This window comes from Pleurodeles waltl, chromosome 5 (assembly GCF_031143425.1).
Source record: "Pleurodeles waltl isolate 20211129_DDA chromosome 5, aPleWal1.hap1.20221129, whole genome shotgun sequence".
Lineage (NCBI taxonomy): Eukaryota > Metazoa > Chordata > Amphibia > Caudata > Salamandridae > Pleurodeles > Pleurodeles waltl.
Genome location: NC_090444.1, coordinates 121,694,138 through 121,720,210, shown reverse-complemented (window position 1 = coordinate 121,720,210; position 26,073 = coordinate 121,694,138). Strand labels below are relative to the sequence as shown.

Sequence of the window (26,073 nt, the reverse complement as noted above, 5' to 3'; positions counted from 1 at the left end):
TCTTCCCCACCGGTGATTACACTATACGAGCATCCGCAACTGAGAGCGTCCCAGATGCTCATCCTCACCAGCCCCCTGGAAAAGTCCATCCCTGCTACAGATGCTCCCTCCAAACTTCCATCTCTGAACTTGCACCCCCCCCCCCCAGTGTTGTATAAACTTCCATCCCGATGGCAGCTCTGTATAAACCTGCATCCCCGCAGCCTCTTTTCATCTCTGACACAACCTCCTCCAATCTTTCATGCTCGCCACATCTTTCTCTAAACTTCCACCCCCACAGCGGCTGTGGATGAACTTCCATCGGCATCTCAGCCTCCTCGAATCTTAGTCACCTCAGCCTCTTGTAAACTCACATTCCCGTCACAGTCATCTATAAACTTACGATCCTGGTGCAGCCTTCACTAAACGTCAATCCTGACCCAAAGATCCTTTAAACTTCCATTTCTGCCACAGCTTTCTCTGAACTTTGATCCCTGCCACAGCTTTCTCTGAACTTTGATCCCTGCCACAGCCATCCCTAAACTTTGATCCCTGCCGCAGCCATCCCTAAACTTTGATCCCTGCCGCAGCCATCCCTAAACTTTTATCCCTGCAGCAGCCATCCCTAAACTTTTATCCCTGCCACAGACATCGCTAAACTTCCACCCCTGCAGCAGCCATCCCTAACTCCCACCCCTGCTATCTCTAAACCTTTATCCTCACCTCAGTCCCCTGGAAACTTCCCTCCCTGTCGGTCCAACTCAATTTCCTTCTGGTCCCTGACTCAATTGTGATCCTGCTCAGTGCTTAATAAAAATACACCAATATCCGAGGATTTCTTCGGTAGCCACGTGAAAGAAGCTTGTCATCTTAGACTAGTTCCCGGTGTGCAGGTGCCCCATCGCCAAAACTACCAACCAGCTTTTCATTCAGGAGCCACATTCTGCCTCAGCACAGACATCCAAGACTTACCAAGGAAAAGTCTGTGCTATCCCAACCTCTCACTCATTTAAAGCGCACTGATGCGCACTGGCAGCCGGATGCACGATTCAACTGCTCTCAACAGTGGACCTTCTCTCAATCACTCGACTTGCACAGAGGCCTTGAGGTGGCACTCACTCCCCGCCCACCACAGCAAGGCTGTACTCATCACAATCAAAGCTCCAAACTTCTCCAAAGTTTTCCACAAAAATATTTGTGGGCTTCGAATCACATGGATAAAACCATCTACACCCAAATCGTACGGACATACAGATTTGCGTGGTTTAAAAAATAAATAAACAAATAAGGTTTGCTATTGCAGGACTAGTGTGGGGAGGTGTGGGTACTAGTAACAATACAAGAGTAAACTAACTGACTACTAAAAGGTGTATTTTAGGCTTCTAGAATACAACACAGGCTCTTCTGAGCGGCTGCACACGAGTCAAAACACAATGAGGGGAGCAGGTACTGTCACCTCATCTTGTACAACGCCCTACGGCACTACAAACTCCTCACATGCAAAGACAAACAAACCCCCCCCCCCAAGTTACATGAATAAGAAGTGTTGTCATTTCCATAGTATGTGATGCCGCGGGGATTGTAACACTTTCAGAAAACAGACAAGGAGCCCAATACTTTAATACACAGACAACATCAAAGCGCCCAGTAAGTACACTAATCCACCTGTCCAAAAGGTGGAACGCCCATCAGCCGTCTACCCATTGTTCTACCAACCAACCAACCAAAGGAACTAACCAGCACAGAATGCTACGTGACTGGTTCGCAAACTGAGCCAGTCCTGCATGATTCCTGCACACCACGTGCAATGCGCCAGACAAACAGACCAAGCAAAATCACAGCCTGCCAAAGAAACCAGTGACAACTGAATGCAGGAAGCAGCTACAGTCGCCTTGGCTTTGACACAGAGTGAGTTGTTCCAGGCCAACCATCTGAGTTCCTCTGAGCTCCCCAGAGGAGCACCTGTATTTCCATAACTTCTGCCCGCCTGCCAGATAAGAAGAAAGCCTTACCTCCATCGCCAGTGCAGCTGTCTGCTGGTCGTAGTGGTTCAGAAGGTTGGGCATGAAGGTGGTGTTGTACGGCAGGTCCTGGCACATCCGCAAGGTGATGGGTTCGCAGGCGAAGAGGGAGTGTCCCAGGGCGTGGCCGACAACGGCCAGCGGGCAGAGCCAGCAGAACAGCCAGAGGATGCCCATCTTTCTATACATGCTGCCTGCGGACAGGGTTGCCAGACGCCACTGAGGTCCTCAGGAGGGATGCATGCGCCCTGGCTGCGGAGATCCGCCTCAGGCCCACAGTGTCAGCAGAATGCAGGTTGAACCATCTCATGAGATCCATTTGTGATCAATTTCCAGCGACACAGAAACTCCCTTGCCTTACCTTCTTGACTCCGCATTATTGCTGTACGAAGAAATATTTATTTGGTCATTTGTGTTCCAGGAAGGGCCAACTCATCACTCCCGTGACTATCAGCTGTTCCCACGTTTTTTCTAAAAAATAAAATGATAAAGAAACAAAATGGCTTAATAAGTAGAAAGATGATACTTGTACTTTCTATGACTTTCTCCATGTTACTCTAGTATTTGCCCCTTCCTTTGCACTTCAATGATCTGCACACAAGAGAACTGGAGTGCTGGGAGGTCATCAAATTAGAGCAAGAACGCAATGTGCACACACGGTGAAATCTTGACTCAGCTTTCCCCATTCCACAGTCTACTGGTTAATTTACTAGCCAACATCTCATCTCATTGTGACAGAGCTTCAGATTAAAGGCTTCCTCATGAACCTCTACGAATGTCAGGCAATGTTCAGCCAGACCCAAGCAAAATGCTTTACATAATGAATAATACAAAAAAAAAAACAATAATAACTTGTTTCACACAGCACACGCTGCAGCAATTTTGCTACTCCAGAGCACTGTAAATAACAAGCGAACTTTAACACATATAGATATACTCAAACAACAAACACTATTGCTCTTTCAGATAAAAAGGGATCCCTGTGTGGCTTTTAATTTCATAGTAATGAAAGGTGGAGACGGGGCAGGGATTGTCCTCAAAGTATTCAAATCCTGGAGACCATGGCTCAATGATAAGTGGATGCTGTGTTTGAACGAATAGTTCTTTAAAGCCAGGCCTATTGCCTTTGGCAGGAGAAACACAGCAGGGAATAAAAAAATAAATTATAAGTTGATAGGTAGGACACAGATGGGAAAGAAAAAGACCTAGAAAGCCAAAGGAAAACAGACGAAAAAAAAAACAACAGGAAATTAATAAGTGGAAAGTAAATAGGAAAGGCAAAGAGGGGAAGTGTACTGGGTAAAACAGACGGAAAGTAACCACACGAGGACTGCGCAAAACAGTAAACAGTCTCCCTGCAGTGAAGATATAAAAAAAAAAAGATTGATTTCTGTATACAATGCATGTCTGATTTCAATAATTCACTGTGCGATGATTCAGTATACTTTCGAAATGTAAAAAGGTCCCTCGTGTACCCCCAGCATGAGTCGACCTTCTAACACTCCACCCAAAAACGGATACCAAGTTAAAGCAGATCACAAGCATGTTTAAATGTGAATTTGAACATATTATCGTATTTAAATGTTATCTCACTGGTCTCTATGCACGGCTATAAACTTGAGGCATTTCTGAGGTAACACCCTGCTGCTGCGTGGCCTTTGGTGAGGTAAACCTGCAACGTGTAAGCTCAACAACTTTTGATGCTACCATTTACCAGGTGTAACATGGCCTCCTCTAGCAGAGGAGTACTTGTAGTAATAGTGGACAGTATTCCCCAGGTAGATCCTTACTAAGTGAAAAAATCTGCAAGATTAAACGTTGCCCAGAAATATGCATTTGTACGTTTAACTTTGTTTCCTCTGCAGGTGAAATATTTATCCCCCTGAAGAAAACCTTGGCCCTGTAGCCCCATTAAATACGGGGACCCATTTCCATGTTCGAATCACAGTTCTTCAGCGTTTTTTAAGAGTAAGTTCACATATGGTTCCAGGGTGACAAGGGCCAATCAAAGTGTTTGTAGATACCCACAAACTTAGGAGGTTTTAGGTGGCTTATGCACTTTGCATTCTACTTTCCCAAAACTCACCATTTCACACACTTACGCCTAAACCTGCAACATGGAAAATTGGACACACCGGGTAATCTTACAGGATCGCAAGTGCACTTTATGGTTCCCAAATTTTGTGTACTGTTATGCTGTGAATCTGGAGTGCTGTAATTGGGCGTGGCTTGACAGCAATGATAGCTGCAGGCCCCATTGTTACTAGTTCTTTTAACATATTCAAAGATAGGGCTTTGGCTCCGGTCAGAGGACTAATGCTCCCTCGCTTTATGCTATTGGTTGTCTGGTGTATCATTCTGATTCCCACTAAGTGCTTGTATTTTCATGCATAAGGGACTATTTAACACGTTAAAAGTATTCTGATCATCACATGTTAAAATATTTTCTCTTATGTGAGTAGTATACATAAAGCAATGGGTTTTTACAGGAAGACCAACATGCAACCAAAATCATCTAATTTCGCCAACGATTGCTTCCTTTAGATATGGGTGCACAAAAAAAAAACTTTGTGATTTGGAACCCAGTGCCTATCAGAAGGTTAACCTACTGATTCCAGCAACTGGGAGTAAGACTGCTATGCTCATTTGACAGCAAAGTTTATTATAGATCTCATTCATTTTTTTGTGAGTGATGGACAAACCTCTTCGAAGCATCAACTTATTTCTTTACAGTCAAAGCTGATGATAGAAAGGATAGAGGGGTCAAGGCAGTGCCATTGGCTCGCAGACCACAACAGATGCTGCTGGGAAAGAAGTTATTCACAACAAATATCCGCCTGTCTCCATCTGTTTGTCGTGTCAACAACGTAGACGTTTCCGCAGACTAGTGACAGAGCCGTCATCAGAGGAGCTCATTGGCTTTGACATGTAAAACTTTGATCACATCTACAACTGGTTTGTTGAGTCCCAAGGCCCCCAGTCCAGTCCATGTCACCCTGCTCCACCGCTGCAATGACTCCCACATGCAGAAGAAAGGGCCTTGTACAAGAACAGTCCCAACACACACATCAAAAAGACCGAATATGCCTAGGCCATTGGGGCACAAAGTTGAAAGTCTTGGGCTTTCATTTAACAAGTGTGTGCATATTAGGAGCTGTGTCTTGGATTTCTTGCACCAACTCATTGGATATGAAAGATGTATTAATAAAGACAGGGAACTTCTGCTACAGACGGGGATGTTTACTGTGGCATCTGATGGAAGAGGGAATTAAGCTCTGAACAAGCTCTGTGGAGTTAATAACCCAGGCGAGTTCAACAAGCCAAAGCCTTTTTAATATTTACAATAAATCAGAGAGAGAGAGATCTCTACCTGTCCTTAGCAAGGAAAGCAAAAAAAAAAAACTCACTACCTGATCCACTTTGTTTGAAAAAAATAAAACAGTAAATATGCGTTTTAAGCATTTACTGAGACACATAAGTACTCAACTCATGACCCGCTCCAAATACAAATTGTGCACCCAGAATATCCTTACCCCGGGATCATAAGAATCCCAGCTGTGGCTCACAGTACATGGACAGCTTGTGTAATCTCACCCCAGCCTGGGATGGCGAGGCTGGGTCATGAACGAGCTTCCCAAGAAGATGTGAAATCCGAAGGGCCACGCGTGTGTTATCATAAAACAAGCTACACCGATCGCCGCACTTCTCACTCTTTGGACGGGAGTCTCCCACCTAAGGAATGAGTTTCACCTGTTTACCAGCCTCCGCAGTCCCACGGACTCCATCAGAATACCACACCATGTGAAAATCATGGCAGTATGTGTTTATTACAAAAAATGGGTAGCAAAGCTCTAAAAACCAAGCCCTGACGGTCACCAAGATGACATCACCCCGATTACAACCAAGTGTCTATATGAGACGCCATTTTACAAACAACCAACTCTTTCTGGAGATGCAACGTCTGGAGACAGTAATTAAATTTTTATTAATCACGATATAGTTATTTAAAACATTACATGGTGTAATAAAATAAAAGTCAATTTTAAAAGGGACAAATATTAATACTACAGATACAAATACTTAAAATATCGAAATTGATTTGACTTTAGAGCGAAATAAGATAAATTAGCAAAGTGTGTGTGGGGGAGGGGAGGCTTGGGGGGGTGCAAGATCCTGCAAAAGGTGCAGTTCCATGGCAAGAATTTTTGAGTTAGGCTCCAGTGGTGCTTTTAAGTGCCTGTACAAAGGGATATGCAGTTTAAAATGCGCTCCCTGTTACAGAGAATGCGGCTGCTTTGTACTGTTGTTCAGCAAAGATGACAAACTTTGTCAGGCATGCCATCATTTGGTTTTTTTTGTCCCCGCAAACAGAATAACAAATCTTGGTGGCACACCTGACTCCATTTACGTAAACACGTTCCGTAGGAGCTTTCTGTGTGTTGTTAACAATGCGGGACAAGTGCATATTAAGTGCATAAAGGATTCCTGCTGCCCGTGACATAACCTGCATGTCAGGGTAACTGGCTATGGGGTCCATGAAGATATTGAGCCCTTTGTTGGAAGACAGTAAACTGTAAGCACCTCAGATACTACATCTCAAGAACAAGCGGGGCACATTGGTACACCAGAATTCAGTGAGGCTGGGGGGAAACCAATAGACAATGAACGGGCCAGGGCAGTCCGCTGCGGAAGTGCAAGACGCCTGTCCCACAATATGCACAGGTCCCCAAACACCCCTGCAGATCTTGTTCCCGCCTAACCAATAGTACACGCAAACCATGGGTAAAATATGGTCTGTCCGCATCAGAACTAATCTGCAGCATACTGAAAGAGTGCAGAGTTTTTATAGGTGACGCAGGGGAGGTAGATGCAAGCAGAGGAAATGCCCCCACCGCGGTTGAAGCGGCCCGGTACCACTGCACCTGCTGCACTGATAACGGCACAGCTGCCAGTTCCAGATTACCCAGTGACACACAGAGAGGCCCTGGACAACCCAAGCTAGCCAGGGGTTCATGTCAACCTACAGAAGCCACCCCATTGCATCAGCACGCACGTTTTGCTGCTGGTATTAGTAAAACGTCAAATTGTAGGTGTAGTGACGTCCTACATGCCCGTGTGGTTGTGGTGATCCTGACCATGAGTACCAAGGAGAGCGGTGGTGTGACGGCAATGAGTTATCACCAGGTGATGTGATATGTATGACCCCATCGGCGACAGCATCGCGAACTCTGGGTGACCCTAATGGAAGAATAAAAATAAAAATACGGTGTGGGTGAGCATGGAATAAGGGCCTGTATATTTATAACCTCAGTTGCCAATGGGCATGACACCACCATACTGGCCGGTGGTTAACCATGTTTACCACACAGACCCCAGTGCACCGCTCTGTAATAATAATAATGATAATAATATTATAGGGACCTCTAGCTGCCCGAATACGGTGACGGCGATACAATGCTCTGGATCACACAGCATAAACCCGCCATCCCATGGATAATCTATGGTCCTCGAGCCACGGGGACATAAGGGATCCGGACAGTGAAGTCCGGTGGGTAATGACTGCAGCGAGGGCACCCGGGGGAGGGTACTGTGCGCGGTCCGCGGCGATGCACGGAGCAGGGCGAGGAGGGTCGGTGCCCGAGCCGCTTCCAGGGAGGAGTGCAGAGCGCACGCCGCGGCGGGGACACCACCAGGCCCCCCACAATGCCCTCCACCCCCGCAGCGCCCGCACACCGCCCCGCACCGGTACTCACCCCGCGGTCCACGCGCCGCCGCCGCTTCCAGCGCCGTCGGGTTATCGCGGTCGCGGTTCATTCAGCAGCAGGACAGGGACACGGCGAGGGGCGGGGCCACCCGGGGGCGGGGCCTGGTGTGAAGAGGGGGCGGGGCCTGGTGTAAACAGGCCACGCCCGCACCGCGCAATGTAAGGAGACGGAGAACACGCAGGCCTCTGTCGTCAGAGGGAAGAGGGCGGCAAGAACGGGCGTGCGTAAACACCTCCACCAATTACCGGTGAGGCATCCCGTGGGCGGGCTCCTATTGGGCTCCACCCATTGGCCTGACAGCCTTTTGTTGTTTTAGCTTCAGCCCGCCCACTTGCTCTGGTGCAGATGCTGCAGTTCTCAGGTGTTAAAGATGCACTCTCTTCAGAGGCGCTAGAGGGCGCGCGTGGCCACAACATGCGCGTCACAACCACTGATCTGGGTGACATCACTTGTCATAAAGGCACTGCTTAAAAAAAAAAAAAGAGGGCAGCGGGAGGAAAGACCAATCAGAAAATACTTTAGTGTTGCCGTGGGAGCTGGAACCGCGGCGTAATGGGAGCTAACCTATGAATTCTTTAGTCGTGTTGAAGGCTCGATGTGGGCGGGGCTTGGTTTCCTTGGTAACAGCACAACACGCCTCGCGATCTTCTTTTTTCCCCTCCCCTTAGTGTTATTTTAAAGGGATACTCCAGTGACGATCTAACAAGGTAAGAGTGCTTCTGTCATTCAAAATGAAAGTAATAAAGGGCATAATTCAGGCAGCCCTCTATGCCATTATTACAGTTAGTCCCCTCCTGCATGTGCAGCCACGTTATAATGCCCGTGCATGTGCAGCTGGGAGCTACTCACCGGCTTCGACCTCTGTCCGGTGCTTGATGGAGTACTCATAGGACCCGGGGGTCGTGCTGATCAGTGGGCAGGCCCATCTCCTGGTATGTGCCATCTCTTAAAGTTCTGCAAGAACTGCGGTGGGAAGAATGTCAGTGTGTTCAATGTTTTGGGTAATAACTGTAAAGTGCCTTCGATATGCACTGAGCCGAGTGCAAACAGGAGAAGGGCAACGCAGGGGTGCTGCTGCTACAAGGAGTACACATGTAATGCAGCGTCCTTGTATACAATACTGGGTGGGGTCCAAGGCAACCAGGGGCCAGTGACACTAAGCAACATTTAGAGACCAACCTACAACCAACAGCTGCTTAATCATCTACCGAGCAGTTCTGTGTTCACCTTGTCTGGCTACAACCTCTGGGCAATACTTAACATTAACCTCGGCGCTCGTGCTGCGGCTCAAGAGTGGGGGAAAGGAGGAGGCTACACCAATTGTATCCTAAGCCAATACGCATGTAACCCTGTTTGCTAATTTTCTTTCTAAAGCCTACTAGTATTTAAATGAATATCACTGGTTCTTTTCATCGTGGGATGCAATCGTGATAAGACACAATGCACTAATTTTACCTTTGGGTGAGCAGCAGACGGCAAAACTACTCTGATTTACTGTAACTCTTTTTTAAAAATAGCCACTTTTTCATTTTATGGTAACGCAGTTGCAGAGCCCTGGAATCTTAGCATTCATTACAGGTCTGCAATGTCAATTTTTTTCCATTTTAGATATTGTATTTTCAGTGCAGGGTTATGCTGTGGTACATTATACTTTGTTAATTTCATCATTGGTATAGGCACCTCCTTTCTTTTTCTGTGATGGCTAGCCAATCAGAGTGGGCAGGTTCGCAGATTTGCAGATCCAGCTCAGGATCTATGAAACTGCAATGAATGATGGGACAAAAAGTTTCCCTGTCCAATGGCGTGTCTTTATTTTTAATGTAATTTATTGTTTTGTGCTGCAGCAGAGAACAACATTTTCTATGGCACTAAAAACGGAAAATGGCCATTTTTTGAACCTCCCTTTATGAACCTCCTCCCTTTGACTGAGCTGCATGAAATTTGAAATTCCAGAACTTAGCCACTATCACAATTGGATTGGAAAGTTTCATAGAGACTTGTCAAATGGCACCAACATTATAAGAAAAGAAAAGATTCTTTTTTAAATGGAGCACAAATCTAACAATAACTACTGAGACACCGTCACCCACTAGGCCCGATCATCAGATATGGATTCAGGTTTAGGCTGGTAATTTTCACCAGCAGAGCACCAAGTGAGAGTGTAATGAGGGTCAAAGTGCTGGATACTTTTCGCGAACAGGGGTGAGCTTTTCATCTTCATCACATACTTATGTTGTGGTAAAATCCTTAGACACCCACAAGCGTGAGAGTCTAATGAGAATTCAAGTGCATTGCTGGTTCAACACTGAACTTATTTCAGCAGCGTAATGACGACACCTGATCTATTGCATAATGTTGTTCTGTCCCAGTAATCTCTTTCTTGTAAGCTTTGTTCCGTACCACCGAATTACAAAGTGAGTTTCTCCATGCCTCAGTATTCTGACACAATCTTCTTAGGAACAATATTCCACAGCACAGGACTCTGAGGAGCATTGTTCCATGGCACAGTATTCTGGGAAGCATTGTCCCATGGCACAGTGTTCTGAGCAGCATTGTTCCATGGCACAGTACTCTGAGGAGCATTGTTCCATGGCACAGTATTCTGAGGAGCATTGTCCCATGGCACAGTGTTCTGAGGAGCATTGTTCCATGGCACAGTACTCTGAGGAGCATTGTTCATTGGCACAGTGTTCTGAGGAGTATTGTTCCATGGCACAGTATTCTGAGGAGCATTGTTTCATGGCACAGGACTCTGAGGACCATTGTTGCATGGCACAGTATTCTGAGTAGCATTGTTCCATGGCACAGTGTTCTGAGGAGCATTGTTCCATGGCACAGTATTCTGAGAAGCATTGTTTCATGGCACAGGACTCTGAGGACCATTGTTCCATGGCAGAGTATTCTGAGAAGCATTGTTCCATGGCACAGTGTTCTGAGGAGCATTGTTCTCTGTCACAGTATTCTGAGGAGCATTGTTTCATGGCACAGGACTCTGAGGACCATTGTTCCATGGCACAGTATTCTGAAAAGCATTGTTCCATGGCACAGTGTTATGAGGAGCATTGTTCCATGGCACAGTATTCTGAGGAGCATTGTTTCATGGCACAGGACTCTGAGGACCATTGTTTCATGGCACAGTATTCTGAGAAGCATTGTTCCATGGCACAGTGTTCTGAGGAGCATTGTTTCATGGCACAGTATTCTGAAGAGCAATGTTCAATTTTTCAGTATTCTAAGAGCCTTTTTTCCATGCGAGCCTTCATAGGAACATTGTTCCATGGCACAACATTCTGAGGAACGTTTGTTCATGGTGCAGTATTGTGAGGGTCAGGCCTGGTTCTAGAGGGTGGGCCGGGTGGGCCAGGCCTACCCTAACATGACCTTTGGCCCTCCCAGTATCAGCAAAAGAGGTCACAGAGTAAGCACCTGTTAAGTGCTTCCTCCATGTCGGAAAATGTGTTTTTTTCCCGCTTTTGTTTACTTTAATTATCAGTCAGGGGTCAAAGAGAAATCTCTAGAATACATTTTTATAGTGCATAGTTTTAATAATAGATGTTTCACTTGTGTATTGATAGGGAGAAAAATACCACCTTTAGATGATTTTCTCTATTTTTCTACTCTCTGAGACAAAACTCTGGGCATGTCTGTGAAAAGAAAACAGCCCGGCGATCTTAGCTCGTGTCTGAGGCAAACTGCAGTGGGGAGGTGTGTGTTGGGGAAGAGGAGACCGGGGTTTACCTGCCAATGATGCAGCAGGTGCAGTGGCACCAGAGCCCAGGTTGTTGGCTACCTCCAGAAGTGTCGAAAAATTGGGCACACATTGACCCACCCTAACGCACCTTTGGCCCATCCAGATATAAATTCCTGGAACCAGGCCTGATGAGGGTAAATTTTACATTGCACCGCATGGGTATGTGACAGTGGTTCTACTGATTCAACATTTTTTTAATGGAATATTCCTTAGTACAATTGTTATGGTGATCTTTTTAACTGTTGACAAGTTATCCTGATGGTTCTTATAGGGTTGAAAGTGCCTGGCGCAGTACCCATGTTGCAAACAGCTCCTCATTTTCTTGTTCAGCTTGACTTAGTATGCTTTCTTGTGAAGAGGACCCTTGTCACGAGTCCCCTGTGAAGTTATCCATATGAGTTTGTTTGTTGCTCACTGGTAGAGTGCTAGACTCTATTGGTTGGGTGATGGGATTACATTCCAAAGTGATTCTCCTTTAAACATGGGCGACTACTATCCCCATGACCAGGTCATGATATTACTATTGGTTGATGGTAACTGATTAACAGTAGCCGAGTGTCTATCCTTTGACCTCCATTGCAGTGGGAAGACTGCATGCCAGTTCTCCTTGTGTAAATCCATGTAGTATGCTGTGACTGGGTACCGATTGTATGTGGTATGTTTAAGAGTACTGTCTACACAGGTAATAGGGTGCTAATTTTTGGGTCCCCGTGAATGTAGGTAGGCAGTAGAGCAGGGGTCTTCAAACTGGGGCATAGGGCCCCCATAGGGGGCCCTCATATGATCCCAGGGAGGTGTGGGGGGGCAAGGTCACCAGGCTATTGGCAAAGGAAGCATTATTCTGATAATAGTACTTTGTTTTAAACAGAAAAAAAAATTGCAGCAGAACACCGTCCCATAATGGGCCATCACTAACATGTTTTGCTATTTATATCCAAGCTGGGATTATGTGTCAACAGGGAAGGGACTCCAAATACTCTTCAAAACCCCTACCCTTCCATCAATAGACACTCTGTGGAAACTTTTACACGTTAGAGAAGTTTCAAAGTCTGCATGTCTGGCTGGCAGTCCAAAGGGACATGCACATTTTGAAATTAAGTGCCCGGGCAGCTCACCCTCCTCTCTGCTTCTGCCACTCAGCAGGCCCTGCCCTGTCCTGTCACTCGGTTCAGGACGGATGGCTGAAAAATAAAATGGTAATAAACATCGGTGGGACTTTTGGGGGGCATTTTATTTGGTGGGGCGATGCTCCTCCACTCTAATGGAGGAACAACCCGGCCTCCTTCACCTGAGTCACATATGTAAGGGGAGTTGTTCCAACATGAGGGTCTGTGTGCTTTTGCCCGACATTGCAGCATTTCTGATCCAGAGGAAAACCCATGCCCATTGTCTTTTTATTTTTAGATTGTTACTGCTGATTTCTGTGAACCACACAGGAAAGAAAAATGCATCTGATTCCAGCGTAGATAGCACCCTTGTATTGCAATCCCTATTTTAAAGCAGGCACTGCAAATAACTCTGACACTGTCTCACCATCAATTGAGTAAGATATCTGACTGTGTGTCTGTGTGCACCTCATTCCCAACACTGCCCTTTAGTTGTTTTTTAGGCTATACACTTGTGCTGTATCCTTACTCAAAGTGTGTAGGACTTGAGAGAGACAGATTGATTTTGCTATAGAGTAACTAAAGTACTTCTATCAAAAAGATGTATGCTATAAGACTCCATGATCTTACTAAGCATATTTTCTTGAATTTGAGTCTCATTCAGTGCTTGAAATGGAAAAATAGAAGTGCAGGTACTCTGTATCAGACTACCTGCTTGTTTCCAAGAAGTGCTGGTACTCTCCAATGAAAAGTATTACGTGTTTCTTGAGAAGTGCGGGTACTCAGTGAATAAATAGTGCAGTCTTTAAGACTAGCTAAGGAATCCAAACAGCAAGCAATTACTAAATAAAAAAAATAGATAAATAGTTAATTCACATAGCACCTCAATCCCACTGCGGGGCACCTCCGCCCATCAGCGAATAGCCTCAGAAGGATAGAATGCTACGTCAGCTTTGCTGGTATTCAGATTCATGGCCTGCGGGCCATCGCATAGCCCAGCAGTAGACACAAAACTTTCTATAGCACTCATCACAGGCAACTATGTTATAATAAAGACACTAGGCTTATCTTAAATAAGTTTCTTTAAGGCCCTTAGGCTGGGAGAGCAGATTTGAGGATAAAGAGCATTACTTTTATGCTGCAGAATTGGACTGTGGGTATCTTAAGTTTCAGTAACATACTTGATCTTCAAAATGATGCTCGAAGTGTTCTTAAAGAGGCTGGGGAACTGTAAAAAAAAAAAAATGATTTTTATATGGGGTGGGTGACTATCCACCTCAAGGAATGTTCACAAACCTTATCAGATTGAACCCTCAAAGTCACTAAAATAACCTGAGATCAAACTCCTGGTAGCTATGGCACAGAGCAGACAGGCTTAACTTAGGAAAATGTGTAAAGTATTTATGTAGCACAAAAACAGCGATAAAATCGAAATACAAAATCATAAAAATCCCAAACTGAATTAGAAAATAGAGTAAAATTAATAAACCAAATTACACCAAACTGACAAAAATCCAATAAAGGGAACCATAGATATGAGTTTTTTTAAACTTTAATTAGAAATAGCACCAAAATACACAAATGATAGTCAATGGGTGCAGTAGACCGGGACCTAGGAGAAATTTTAGGCTGACCTTGATGGAGCACGGTCGGATAAACCAACCAGGCTTGTCCTGGTCAGAAGATTTTAACCTCTGACTTTGGCTTTTAAGTCTCAATCCACCACAGAAGTAAAATTCTAAAGCCTGTTCATGACCTTAGAAAAGTCACTTAGAGTGTCACAGGGTATCAGGCAGAGGCCAACAGCAGGGCGCAGTCCAAGACCATTTGCCACTGTTCAGCCGGGTACTTCCAGGAAAATGCATCTTGCAGCTTGTTGTCTCCCTGTAGCCACACAGTAGGCCAGTCAGCTGATCCTTGGAATCGACTTCTTTGTCCTGGGTATAAGGGGTAGTAGTTCCTATCCTTCAGGGCTCCTCTCAGGTCACAGACAGCAAGTCCAGACCTATATGATCCTCCACAAGTCCGGAAAGTGTTCTAATGATCTCAGGCCTCGAAAAATCATAAAAATGTTACTAAACCTGCAGGTTGAGTAGCTTGAATAATCTACTTGACCTAACTGTAATGTACTTGACCCAGAAACGGGTCTCAAATTGTGTGATCCTAGGCAAATATTGTATTTTACAGTCACCTTTTTCTTCATACTCACATATGAGTCTACCTTCAAATATTTAAGTTCAGCATTTCTACTGTAAAAACAGTCCTCTTTTGTTTCATTAAATACACTTAACGTTTGCTCCATGTATAATAAATCTTGTCCACATATAGGGTACACATGATCCATGCATGACTTGCCGCTTAGTTTACTAAAAGCTTTGCCATCAGGGCAGGAGTGTTTCTCAGTTTATGTTGAAACATTCACTTCTAATAAATATATTACTAAAGCATGATGTGGTAGTGCACTGTCATTTACAGACAGTACATTTCCAAGAAATGTCCAAAAACCTCCCTACTAACTTGCAACTTTACTGATAAAACTATATAGTGTATTAACAATAATCTGTGAAAATTGGGTTTCAGAAAACATTTATCATTTGTACATCACCAAGTAAAGTGTTCTGACTTTTTTCATTTCATTAAAATATTTTTTCATCACACAGAAGTAGGCAAAATGGTCTTTTACAGCTACTGAAATATATTTTGAAATGCTTGTAAAGTTGACTTAGTTATATAAATGTTGTGTGTTAGGAAAAAGCTGATACCAAAAGCCTTTCACTTCACAAAGGTCAGACAGTTACAAAAGTCAGACAGTTCACCTTACAAAATTGTGGAACTCTGCAGTCACAAGGAAAAGTATTTGCATTGCAAAAAGACAAACTGACTTTTGACCTCTGTCTCTAAACACAGAGCAAATGTGATAAGAATAAGATTTAAAGGCATCTTAATTGCTAATTCAGTTTCTGACTGAACAGAACAGCAGTTCTTGGGTGAGTGGAATCTAAAAATAGCTCGACCTCATAAAATAAAACTAGCCATAGTGAGTGGTCGAGTAGATTTTTTGAGCCCTGGATCTTCTGCGAGCCTAGAAATGGTTTTGAAGTTGATGCCTGGAGGTGCCACATTTATGTGTAAAGCCATCTAGAAGGGTTGGATGACTCATGGGCATGCCCTAGCTGATGGAGTAACAGTTCTTTGGGCCAACACTGGTGTCAGAGCACTTTCAAGATGGTGAAAGGTCTAAGCACCCAACCAACTAGCGCTCTGAGGTCTGGGTGTGTGCGGGAAATGGACTATGGCATTCCTTGCGTCCTCCCATATCTAGCACTAAATTCAGTGTGGATCAGGCACTGTACCAATAACAAATCAAGAGCCAGAAGTCTGGTAGGACAAGCATAGGGCTCTCCAGCAACCCGGCAGTGGATACACAAACATTGTTTTGGTATTCTGTTCTTTCCCTTTCAGTATACCCCAAGTGCTGTACTTGGATCAACACTTGTAACACTTGGGGCTCAAAATACCTGTAAAGCAGGATTTGGCACTGTAATGTCAAAAAGGATGCCCACAGCCCACCCAGCGTATTTTGTGGAGTTGAGAGAAGTAACCTATGCCCATTTAGGTCAGCCAATTATTTGCTCCTGGAAGGCATTTCACACCCTTTTCTCACTTATTTGAGGTTGAGCACAGGATGGGAGCTGGCAGAGACCTATGCTAATTAGCCTTCTGACAGTTCAGGTAGGTAAAGGATAACTTTCTAAAAGTCACTTTTCTTTAATATTTATTAAAATCTTAACTTCACAAATAAATAGGATTTTTAATCACCATTAAAAATAGTGGTTGAATTATTTTTGTGGCTGGTCCCCTTCACTAGATACAATATTAGTATTTAATACTGCTTCCCACTGTTTTCATATGGGCCAACCAGCCTTCCTACAGTGAAAGTAGACACAGGTTTTAAATACCCGTACCCTGTCTTGCAGGCTACAAGGCCTACATAGGCATGACTTATTAATGTAAAAAAGGAGGTTTTACCTGTCAAAGGGGTATACTATTACAGGTTGTAGTCCATGTTTACACTGCAACAATCAGACTACAAAGGGTGGTCCTGAAGCCATGTGTGAACCGTCTCAATAATGGATGGCTTAATAGATGCTTCCGTCTATAAGTGGCATTTGACTTCCAGGCCCTAGGTACGCTTTTAACACTTTTTACACCATAAATGGGAGCAGGTCCCAGGCCAGCTCACCCTTGCTGCTGTATTAGGCTCTTCTGTTTGCTGCCTCTTCCTCACTACCTTCTCCTCTGTCCCCGCTGCTTCTCTGAGTGCTTTCTCCTGCTTTCTGCCTCATTCCATTCTCTGTTCATTCCTTTTTCCCAAATTCCCGCTCCTGCCGCTGACCTCTGAGCCCTGGACCATGGACGCACCAACAACCACTGCTGCCGCTCATCCCCACATACCACAAGAGGACCGTTCTCCTGCTGACACTGCCACCTCACCTTCGGCACCGAAACAACTAACACACTCAACACAACGCCCGAGACCTCTGCGACACAACTCCAATCCATCCGACTCAACACATGTTCACTAGAAAAAACACACCACTGAGGTCTGGGACACGATCTCCTCCCTCACCCAGACGTCATCTTCCTCACAGAAACCTGGCTCAACCCCGCCTCCGCCCCAGACATTGCCAGTGCCATCCCCGAAGGTTACAACATAACACACCGGGACTGAACCAACAAGAACTGAGGCGGAATCACCATCATCTACAGGGACACCATCTGCTGCACCCAACACCAGTAATGAAGCACCTCAGCTTCCAACTCCGCACAGAGGGAAAAAGCACCATCAGAGACACCCTTGCCTACAGACCACTAGGACCACACCCCAGCTTCTGCAGCGCTATGCCAGAACTCATCAGCGCGCAAGCATTCGACTCTGAGCACTACATATTCCTAGGGGACCTCTACTTCCACCTCGATGACCCCAGTGACACCAACTCCACCGACCTCCTGGAAAGCTTGAGCAGCATCGGCCTCAAGCATCCCATCACTGATCCTACCCACATCGCAGGACACACGCTCAACTCCATCTTCACTTCCAGTGACTGATTGAGATACAGCTACACCACACAACTCACCTGGTCAGACCACCACAGCGTACATTTCACCATTTCGGGACCCACATACTACGGCACCATGCCCCCCAGATCTACGCAAAGAAACTGGAAAAAGGTATCAGAAGACCAGTGGAACAACGCTCTCCGCTCCCACCTCCCAGACTCTACACACAACCCTGAACAAGCAGCAAAGAGCTTCTCCCATTGGATTACAGAATGCGCCAGCGCCCCATCATGACAGCCAAGGTCAAAGAACAAAGCAAAAGAGCTAGCTGGTTCACTGAGGAACTGCACTCCTCCAAATGCAATTGCCTACAACTTGAGAGGAAGTGGCGCATCAGCAAAAAAAACAAAGATCGCACTACCTTCAGGATCACCTTCAACCAGTACCACTGCCTCCTGAAAGAAACCAAGAAGAACCCACTAGCAGACCGCATCAAAGCCAGCCCATACCACAGCAAAGAACTCTCCACCATTGTCAAGGAGTTCACCAATCCCGCTGCCACCGAGAACAACATCACTCCCTCCCAGGATCTGTGCGACAACCTCGCTGACTTCTTTCACTAGATCTCAGCTATCTGTGAAAACTTCAAATGCCAACCCTCTGCTGCAGACAGCATCAACAGCTCACATGCACAGACATAAACTCTAAACACCTTCTCACCCACTAGGAACTCCTCACCATGCAAGTCACTATCTCCATCATAAACTCCTGTACACCCTGGAGCACCCACGGGCCCTTGTCCCCACCATCTCTTCAACTTCAGAAGCAAGACAATCCGCAACAAGCTCAGGAAGTTCCTGAATACGTCCATCATCGCGGCTTCCTTCTCAAAGGCCTGGAAACACGCTGAAGCAGACCGAGCCAGCCGAATTGAAGAATTACCGGCCCATCTCTCTGCTCCTCTATCCAGCAAAAGTCCTTGAGAAAGCAATCAATCAGCAACTCACCCAACACCCTAGAAGACCAAAACCTCCTGGACCCCTCCCTATCTGGATTTCAAGCTAACCACAGCACAGAGACAGTCCTGATTGCAGCCACAGATGACATCACATCCCTCCTGGACCATGGGGAAACAACAGTTTTCATCCTCATGGACCTGTCCGCCACATTTTAAACTGTCTCCCACCACATCCTGATCAACAGACTCCACCACATCGGGATTCAAGCAAACGCCATCAAATGGATCGCGTGGTACCTCACCAGCAGAACCAAAATGATCAGTCTCCCACTGTTCACCTCAGAGCCCAGGAAGATCATCTGATCTCTGTTTTGGACCAGTTCAAACATTCTAGTAGTTGTTCTTTCCGCTCTTACAAACACAGTCCAGCCGGATGTCTATCAGTGTGTCATCGGTGTACATCTGGAATTGCACTCTGTGCCATGGGTTTACTTATGTTGTAAATCACTTGCATAGGTTGAACAGCACTAGTAACATCGTAGATTGTTGAAGTGCCATGCAGAAGACTTTTGTATATAATGAGTTAATTTGAAATTGTTGATCACTGCCAGAGATGATGGATCAGATCTGCATTAGTAGTGTTTCTGTCACCAGCCACATCTCCAAGTAGTCTAGAAAGATCCTCAGAGATGCGCGCTGGCAGCAGGCCAGGTGAATTCAGTGTGTCGAATTAATTGAGTCTTCCAGTCCATCTTCTTGCCTCTGGAGTCTCTGAAACTGGACTGATGGTTATTGAGGATTTTGTGGTTCACCAGGATGTCTGTAATCACCTTCTGACCTCCCCACCCATCACCAATTGCACTTGGGAATGAGAGGATGGAAATTAGTTGGAAATTGTCAGATAATTCTGGATCACCTCATACATGCTGGACGTAGGGGTGCAGAGGGTACTGCAGCACCCCCTCCCCCCCAAAATAATATCCATGCTGGAGCTCAAGAGGTGAGTGAGAAATAAAGAGGCGTTTTTAATTTTCTTTTTATTTTGTCACATTTTGTTATGCAGTTCAAAGACAGGTCAATTGTCAAGCTATGTCGTCTGATGAATTGCTTCTTATTCTTTTAACATGAAGGTTAGTGTTTTACAGTTCTTTCTCTCACTGTAAAGTGAGAGGATTTTGTAAAGGGAATTATGTGACAGTCTTCTTCTGGTGCAGGGAACGTGGATGGAAAGGCTGTTTGTAGCATGTAAATGTTATGCTAACACGCAGTAACATTTAAATACCTGTAAATGAACTGCACATATATTTCAAAATATATCAAAGTATATTAGCCATTAGAAAAGCATATAGGAAGGACATGTTTTGTAATCCTGAATTGTGATGGAAACAAAGATTTTAATAGGGTGAAAACAAATCAAGACACTTTTTTTGGTGATGCGCAAATGATAAATATTTGCTGAAAACCTGTTTCCACATATAATTGTTTGTGGACTTTACTTTTATCAGCAAAACTGCAGGTTTGTGCCAATTTAGTGGCCTTTTAAATGGAAAAGGGTGCTTTCTGTAAGAAACAGTGCACTAGCACAACAAGCTTTAGTGAAATATTTGCGACAGTGAGCTCCAAAATGTACCACGAGCTACACACAACCCTGGTAGCAGTCTCCTGCGGAATGGACACTTGGATTCTTCACAATCCATATGACTTCAGTGATGTGACATTGATGGCAGCATCCCCACCCTGGAAATTGTTCCAGCACCACTGCCTTGCCTCATACATGTTTTGACAGGTGATTAAGGATTGCCTATTTCATTGTGCTGGGCACCTAGCCATGCAGGCGGTAGGGATGGGTTCCTACATGGCTAAGTGCCCAGATCAGCATTAATGTAATGTCTGGCACAAGTGTCTCAGAAACTCGTGCAAGTGACACCTGGGTGCTTGTGCAATATCTGCTCTTGTGAAATGGGGCCAAAGCAGTTCTCGACCAGTTTTGATGACGTGAAGTCCAGCCTGTCACCAGGATCTGGAAAACACTTGGCAGACCAAGCACACTGAATTAGCTGAAGTGACAACATATTCAGTAGGTTGAAAACGCATATTTTTACATAATAATCATTCCCCAGATCTGGCCTACTGGTGGCATTTCCTTGGCGACCGCCGTGTTGCAGTGACCCCCGCAGAAGGCTTGTGGTGAGAGGCCTCACCTGCGGCTCACACGTCCAAAATTAGCGGTGGCGAATCGTTAATTATAAAAACGAGGCGCGGGGCCACATGAAAGCGCCGAGTGTCATTGTTTACATTTCGAGCATATCACTCCAAAAATTACTATGTCGCTTGTTTTCTTAACCTCCCCGTCACCCCTGCTCAGCCACGTAGCGAGTAAACTACCCACATGGCTCAGACACCATGTTCCTCCTTGTAATTATAGTCTCGCGCTGCCACTTTCTTATCGTGTTCGCCATTTCGGCCTTTGTGGTTCTGAGATAAGATCATGTCCCTGGTGCCTCAGAGGTGCTTTCTTAGATCACACGCCCTTCTGGGTCCCTGCCAGTGTTAGAAAGTTCAGGCCAAGGGCACGAGGGCCCAGGCCCGGGAGCCCTGCCAGGCCCGCGTTGGAAGGTTTTGGCCTTGAATGCTTATTTGTGATGGAAAGTGAGTACACATTGCTGTTTGTGGGTCCCAGGAGTCCTGCCAAAGGACCCCACACCCCTCCTCCTCATCCCACTGCGCTCAATCTTCCATATGCTGGAGATTGGCAGACTCAGTTGCAGATTTGAGCTGGGATTTTTTCCATAAAAGATTTACCCTTATATATTAGCATTCTAAATAATGATGTATATTATTAATTTCCTTACTTGGAGGAGTAATCTTGACTTTTTTTGATACTGAAGAAGCTGTAAAGCATGGTCTTAAGAACTATGAAAATGAGGAAGCACCATCATAAGTGTGGCGGCATTCTGCCAGAGTACCAGAGGACTTATTTAAATGCAGGTTATTCATTTAGTGATTAGCAGACATTTTGTACACAACAGCTGTGGCAGTAAACAAGTGCCAGTTGTCTGGTATTTAACACAGGAAAATTTAAGATTTAGGGAAAAATGTAGCATCATCCACCGAACTCTGAGTCCACGCCTCATTTAGAGGTGCGGAACCTCGCGTTTCCAGCGACTCTGCCTATAGGTCCCTTGACCCAGCTGCCCATCTGTGGCCCATCCACCACCAGTGGCGTAACTTAAATGATGGAGGCCCCTGCAGACTATGATGTGGGGCTCCTAAGTCTTCCATTTCTCACAGATATTCATTGGCTTTGAGCTGAATGGGGTTTGTGGCCCCTTGAAGGGTTGGGGGCACCCCTGCACCACCGGAGCTGCAGGGGCCTGCGCTACACCCGTGTCCTCCACTGACTAACCAGGTAAAAAAAAGAAAAAATCTTTAGCAGACCAAAAATATATGGCCCTCCTTTAGCATGCAGCTATGCCTACAATACATCATCACAAACAAATGCACTATCGTCAAATCAGTGCCAAGCTGCGGGAATGTCCAATTTTGGCATGTGGTCTTCCCCTTGGGGGTCAGGGTAGAGACAAAGGCCTCCCACAGCTCAGTGGGGTAGCAGGCTAACCTCTGAAGTCTAGATCGGCTTCTGAATTCTTTTGGAAAATTCCCATCAAACTGAACTCTAGCGTTGCTGCCTGTTGACTATTTAAAATTCTGGAGGAAGAGTTCATCTTGCACATCTGCATTGCCTAAAACTGTTTCCCTTTCTTCTAGTCCTGGGGCTTCCCGTCATCACGTGAGCCGCACTCCAAACATGGCTGTCATACGGCCTTAGACGCCTCATGTTTCCATCATGCATTGGGGCTGATGGTACCCTTGCTGTGCTGCTGTCCGCATTTCCTTAATTCCAGCTGCCCATGCCTTGTTTCCAGGTTGCTATTAGCAAGAATATTGTATTGTTCCTGTTCTATCTAAAGTTATGAATTTTCAGGTGTGCAATAAATGTGCCCGCCACTATCCCATATAATTCACCCCTTCCTGGGATGATGCAAAACCAAATACAATGTCAACAAACCACTCTGACTCTGGTCGGTGAGTAACTCAGAACCACAAAGGCGCCAATATAGGACAATCATTTTCAATGCAACAGGTCTCGCATTTGTTCGAGTTAGAGCTATTAGCGTTGTAAAGCAAAATAAAACGCAGCGCGATCGCGGTATGTAAAATGCAGCGGGATCGCGCTACTTGGAAAATAAACAGATAAAGTAGTCCGGACTCCAGGCTGAAAGCATCGAGCCTCGTATGTTTTTGATACTTTACCGGTGCTGTGTAGGTGGGCTAAACACCGGAAAAGGCATGACGTATGCATGCCTTCCACAAATGAAAGCACGCAGATTTTGAAAGGCAAGCCCACGAACCAATGTAAGTGACTGACGTGGCATGGGCGCGGTTTCAAGCCCAAAGAGAGATTTCAGAATAGACGGAGCACTTTCTGCTCGCCCATAAAAAACGCTATGGGGCATAAAAATTTAAAAAATCTGCAAGACGTGATTACCCACTACTAGCTACAGAGAGACCTGAAGGAGAAAATTGCTACCTGCATCTGCCATAACAACCCCAGATGAAACATGGAGGAAAATCTCTCGCGGCCTTGGGACCTTGCTTTTGGAATGAGGTTGAGCTCACTCTGTGAATTTAGCATAACTACTTCAGAAAATATTTGAAAACCGACCTCCCTGAACGTCCTTTGCACCTTTCTGACTGAAGGGACCAGCCCCACACCCAGGGACAGACATTTGCAAAACTCCAGAATCTTTAGAGGATCCTGTATCTCAGAGACTGCTCTCAGGATGCATAGAAGCATCCTGTCTGCTTGCAACTCCCGGTGTGCCTTGACTCATAGTTCATACAGTATCATCTAGTGCTGTGAAGTGCACACACAGTGAAGAGTTTTAGCACTTTAGAAAAACCTTTCAATCAGTCTGTCAATGGATCGGATTTATAAAGTGCACGGCTGCGGCTGCCAAGTAGGCTCCCCGGTGCTGGAAGCAAAGAAGGGAGGGAACCGACGAGAACAATCATTGGCTAAGAAGCCATGTCCTCAATTGTTTTCTAAACTGGTTTTCATTAGTTATTTGAGGGCATAAAAATAATAAATAAATACATTGATATAAAAGATAATATTTGTGAGCTGTTAATACTGCAGAGGCCTTATAATATACAATTGCAATTTATTTAAAAACTCTTCTATTATGTGAGTTCATTAGTATAGAGCAGGTTACCAGGCTACTCCAGTCCCGACCAACAAGCAAAACAAATACATCTTCAGGGCCTCTCACTGCACTCTGCTGTCCCATTTGCTGCAAATATTGCATTGTCTTGCTGCAGTATACAGTCTGATCCCCTGCCGCACACTCAGTGCTTGGAAGACACATTGTTAGCACCAAGAAGCCTGTTTAGGTGTTAGGTGTTAAGCTCTGTAAACTAAATAATTAAGCCACACTGTTACTTTGATGAGAGCAAGATGTCTTTCTGATAAGGAGATACCATCTGTTTTGTTATTCCTATTAAATCATCTTGGGCCTTCAGACTTTGTGTGCTTTCTCTCCATGAACGAAAAATATTTTTGAGTGATTTCTAACCTGCTGATGAGAACTGTGTGTAACCTAGAAGTACATGTCAAATCCAGGCTGGGTTCATCAACCTCTCAGAAATAAATATTTAGAAAAAAATAAAATCCATATAGCAGGTTATTTTGATTCGTTAGTGGCAAGCTAGGATGGATTTTTAGGGATCTCTGTACCTCTTGAAGGTCATGGGTGCAAATCCCAGAAGCTCTACCCATCCTTTCATTCTCTGTGTGAGTGACTTACAACTTTCTGTGGTTGTTAAGATGAGTACCATTGAGAAAGGCAATAATTAACATCTCAGCATCTAGAGCCCAGATAATGCTATAAGCATACTGCACAAGGGTAATAACCAATATATATTAAGGTTGTGCTATAGATAGCACTCATCACCTTGTCATCCTTGGGAGTTGAGGGGAAAAACATCACTGTAGCCCATTAAACAATCATTCAAAGAACACTTTAGGTAGGTAGTTCCTAAAAATATTAATCAAAATATAATATGTAGTTAATCAAACCCAATCGATAGAAGTTCTAGTTTACAAGTTTATAATAAAGATTACTGTCAGCAATACTTTTGGAAAAATCGAAAGCCTCTTCTTGTAACAGAGAAGTTAGCCAAACATGTTTGAGAAAAGGCTGGCTTTGTCGAAAACTGCGACCATCACATATACACAAGTTATTGTCCCTTTTCTATTGAAAAGTGAAGTTACTCAGAGCAAGAATTCCCAGATAAGTTCAAAGTACATAGATCATAAGTATGCCTGATAGGCCAAATCTAAATATCCCTCCATGTTCTTCGTCTGATTTTCACCTGTGTATTGCATTGCTATAAATCTGGTAAACATGATTGTTATTTGTTCTAGCTTCTCAGAGTCGCAACACAACAGTTTTTCTGTATCCGCTCAGGTTCACTCCAAATATTATTCAAGCCAATATGTACCAATGGTTTGTGGACATGACTGAACCTGGAGAGAAATACCGAACCAGTAAGACACTATGGGGGTTATTACAACTTTGGAGGAGGTGTTAATCCGTCCCAAAAGTGACGGTAAAGTGACGGATATACCACCAGCCGTATTACAAGTCCATTATATCCTATGGAACTCGTAATACGGCTGGTGGTATATCCGTCACATTTGGGACGGATTAACACCTCCTCCAAAGTTGTAATAACCCCCTATATATATATATATATATATACTGATCATCGCTAGTAGTTATATATAGTTAGGACCATGTTTCCATAGGGAAAGCTATTTTTGACTTGCCTATATCTTTAGTGTCATTTGATGGATCTTCCCAAAATTTTCCAAAACAAAGTGTGCCGTTGATTCTTGTTGCCCATGCAAAGTTTTGCGGTGATCCTTCAAGCTGTTGCCGAGAAAAAGGAAGGGGGGGTCTAAAAAAGTGTGTTTCCCATGTTAATTCCAATAGGAGTTTTGAACACAACTACAGCCCGAACCACCAGACGGAATTACACCAAATTTGGCAGAAAGCTAGATTTTGTTCCGCAGATTGTGCTTTTTCTTTCTTGGTGTAAATCCGTACAGTAGTCGTTGAGAAATTTAAGATAATCCACATTTGTATATTTAGGGCCGCAGATCCTCCCCGACGACTTCACAAAGAATAATACAAGCTTAAGCAGGGAAATGCAGAGCTCTGATTGGCTGCCAACACTTCAACCAGGCAGTGTTAGCAGCCATCTTGGGACTCGGCTTCAGATGAGTCCCACAAAAAAACATTAAAAAAAGGGGTCAGGATAGGAATATCCTGATCCCCAAGCCTTGTTCTTAGGGTCCCAGAGGGAC

The 26,073-nt window shown here is 44.8% G+C and overlaps 2 protein-coding genes across 5 annotated transcripts in view; one reads left to right on the top strand and one right to left on the bottom strand.

The window, feature by feature from the left end:
• The window catches only part of FZD3 (frizzled class receptor 3), a 142,837-nt gene extending 134,885 nt beyond the window's left edge, over positions 1–7,952 (bottom strand). Inside the window, exons 1-2 of one of the 2 annotated variants that reach the window (XM_069233780.1) lie at positions 7,754–7,952; positions 1,992–2,471 (exon numbers count right to left, since the gene is read on the bottom strand). In XM_069233780.1, the coding sequence (XP_069089881.1) occupies positions 1,992–2,189 (198 nt within the window). In that variant the 5' untranslated portion in view covers positions 2,190–2,471; positions 7,754–7,952. Of the gene's footprint in view, positions 1–1,991; positions 2,473–7,753 lie in introns of those variants that run through there. The other variant, XM_069233781.1, reaches the window with a different exon arrangement.
• Positions 7,953–8,384: 432 nt separating this feature from the next.
• The window catches only part of FBXO16 (F-box protein 16), a 224,569-nt gene continuing 206,880 nt past the window's right edge, over positions 8,385–26,073 (top strand). The window contains exon 1 of one of the 3 annotated variants that reach the window (XM_069233776.1): positions 8,385–8,472. The gene's annotated coding sequence lies outside the window, so the exon portion shown is untranslated. The other 2 variants (XM_069233777.1, XM_069233779.1) reach the window with 2 other exon arrangements.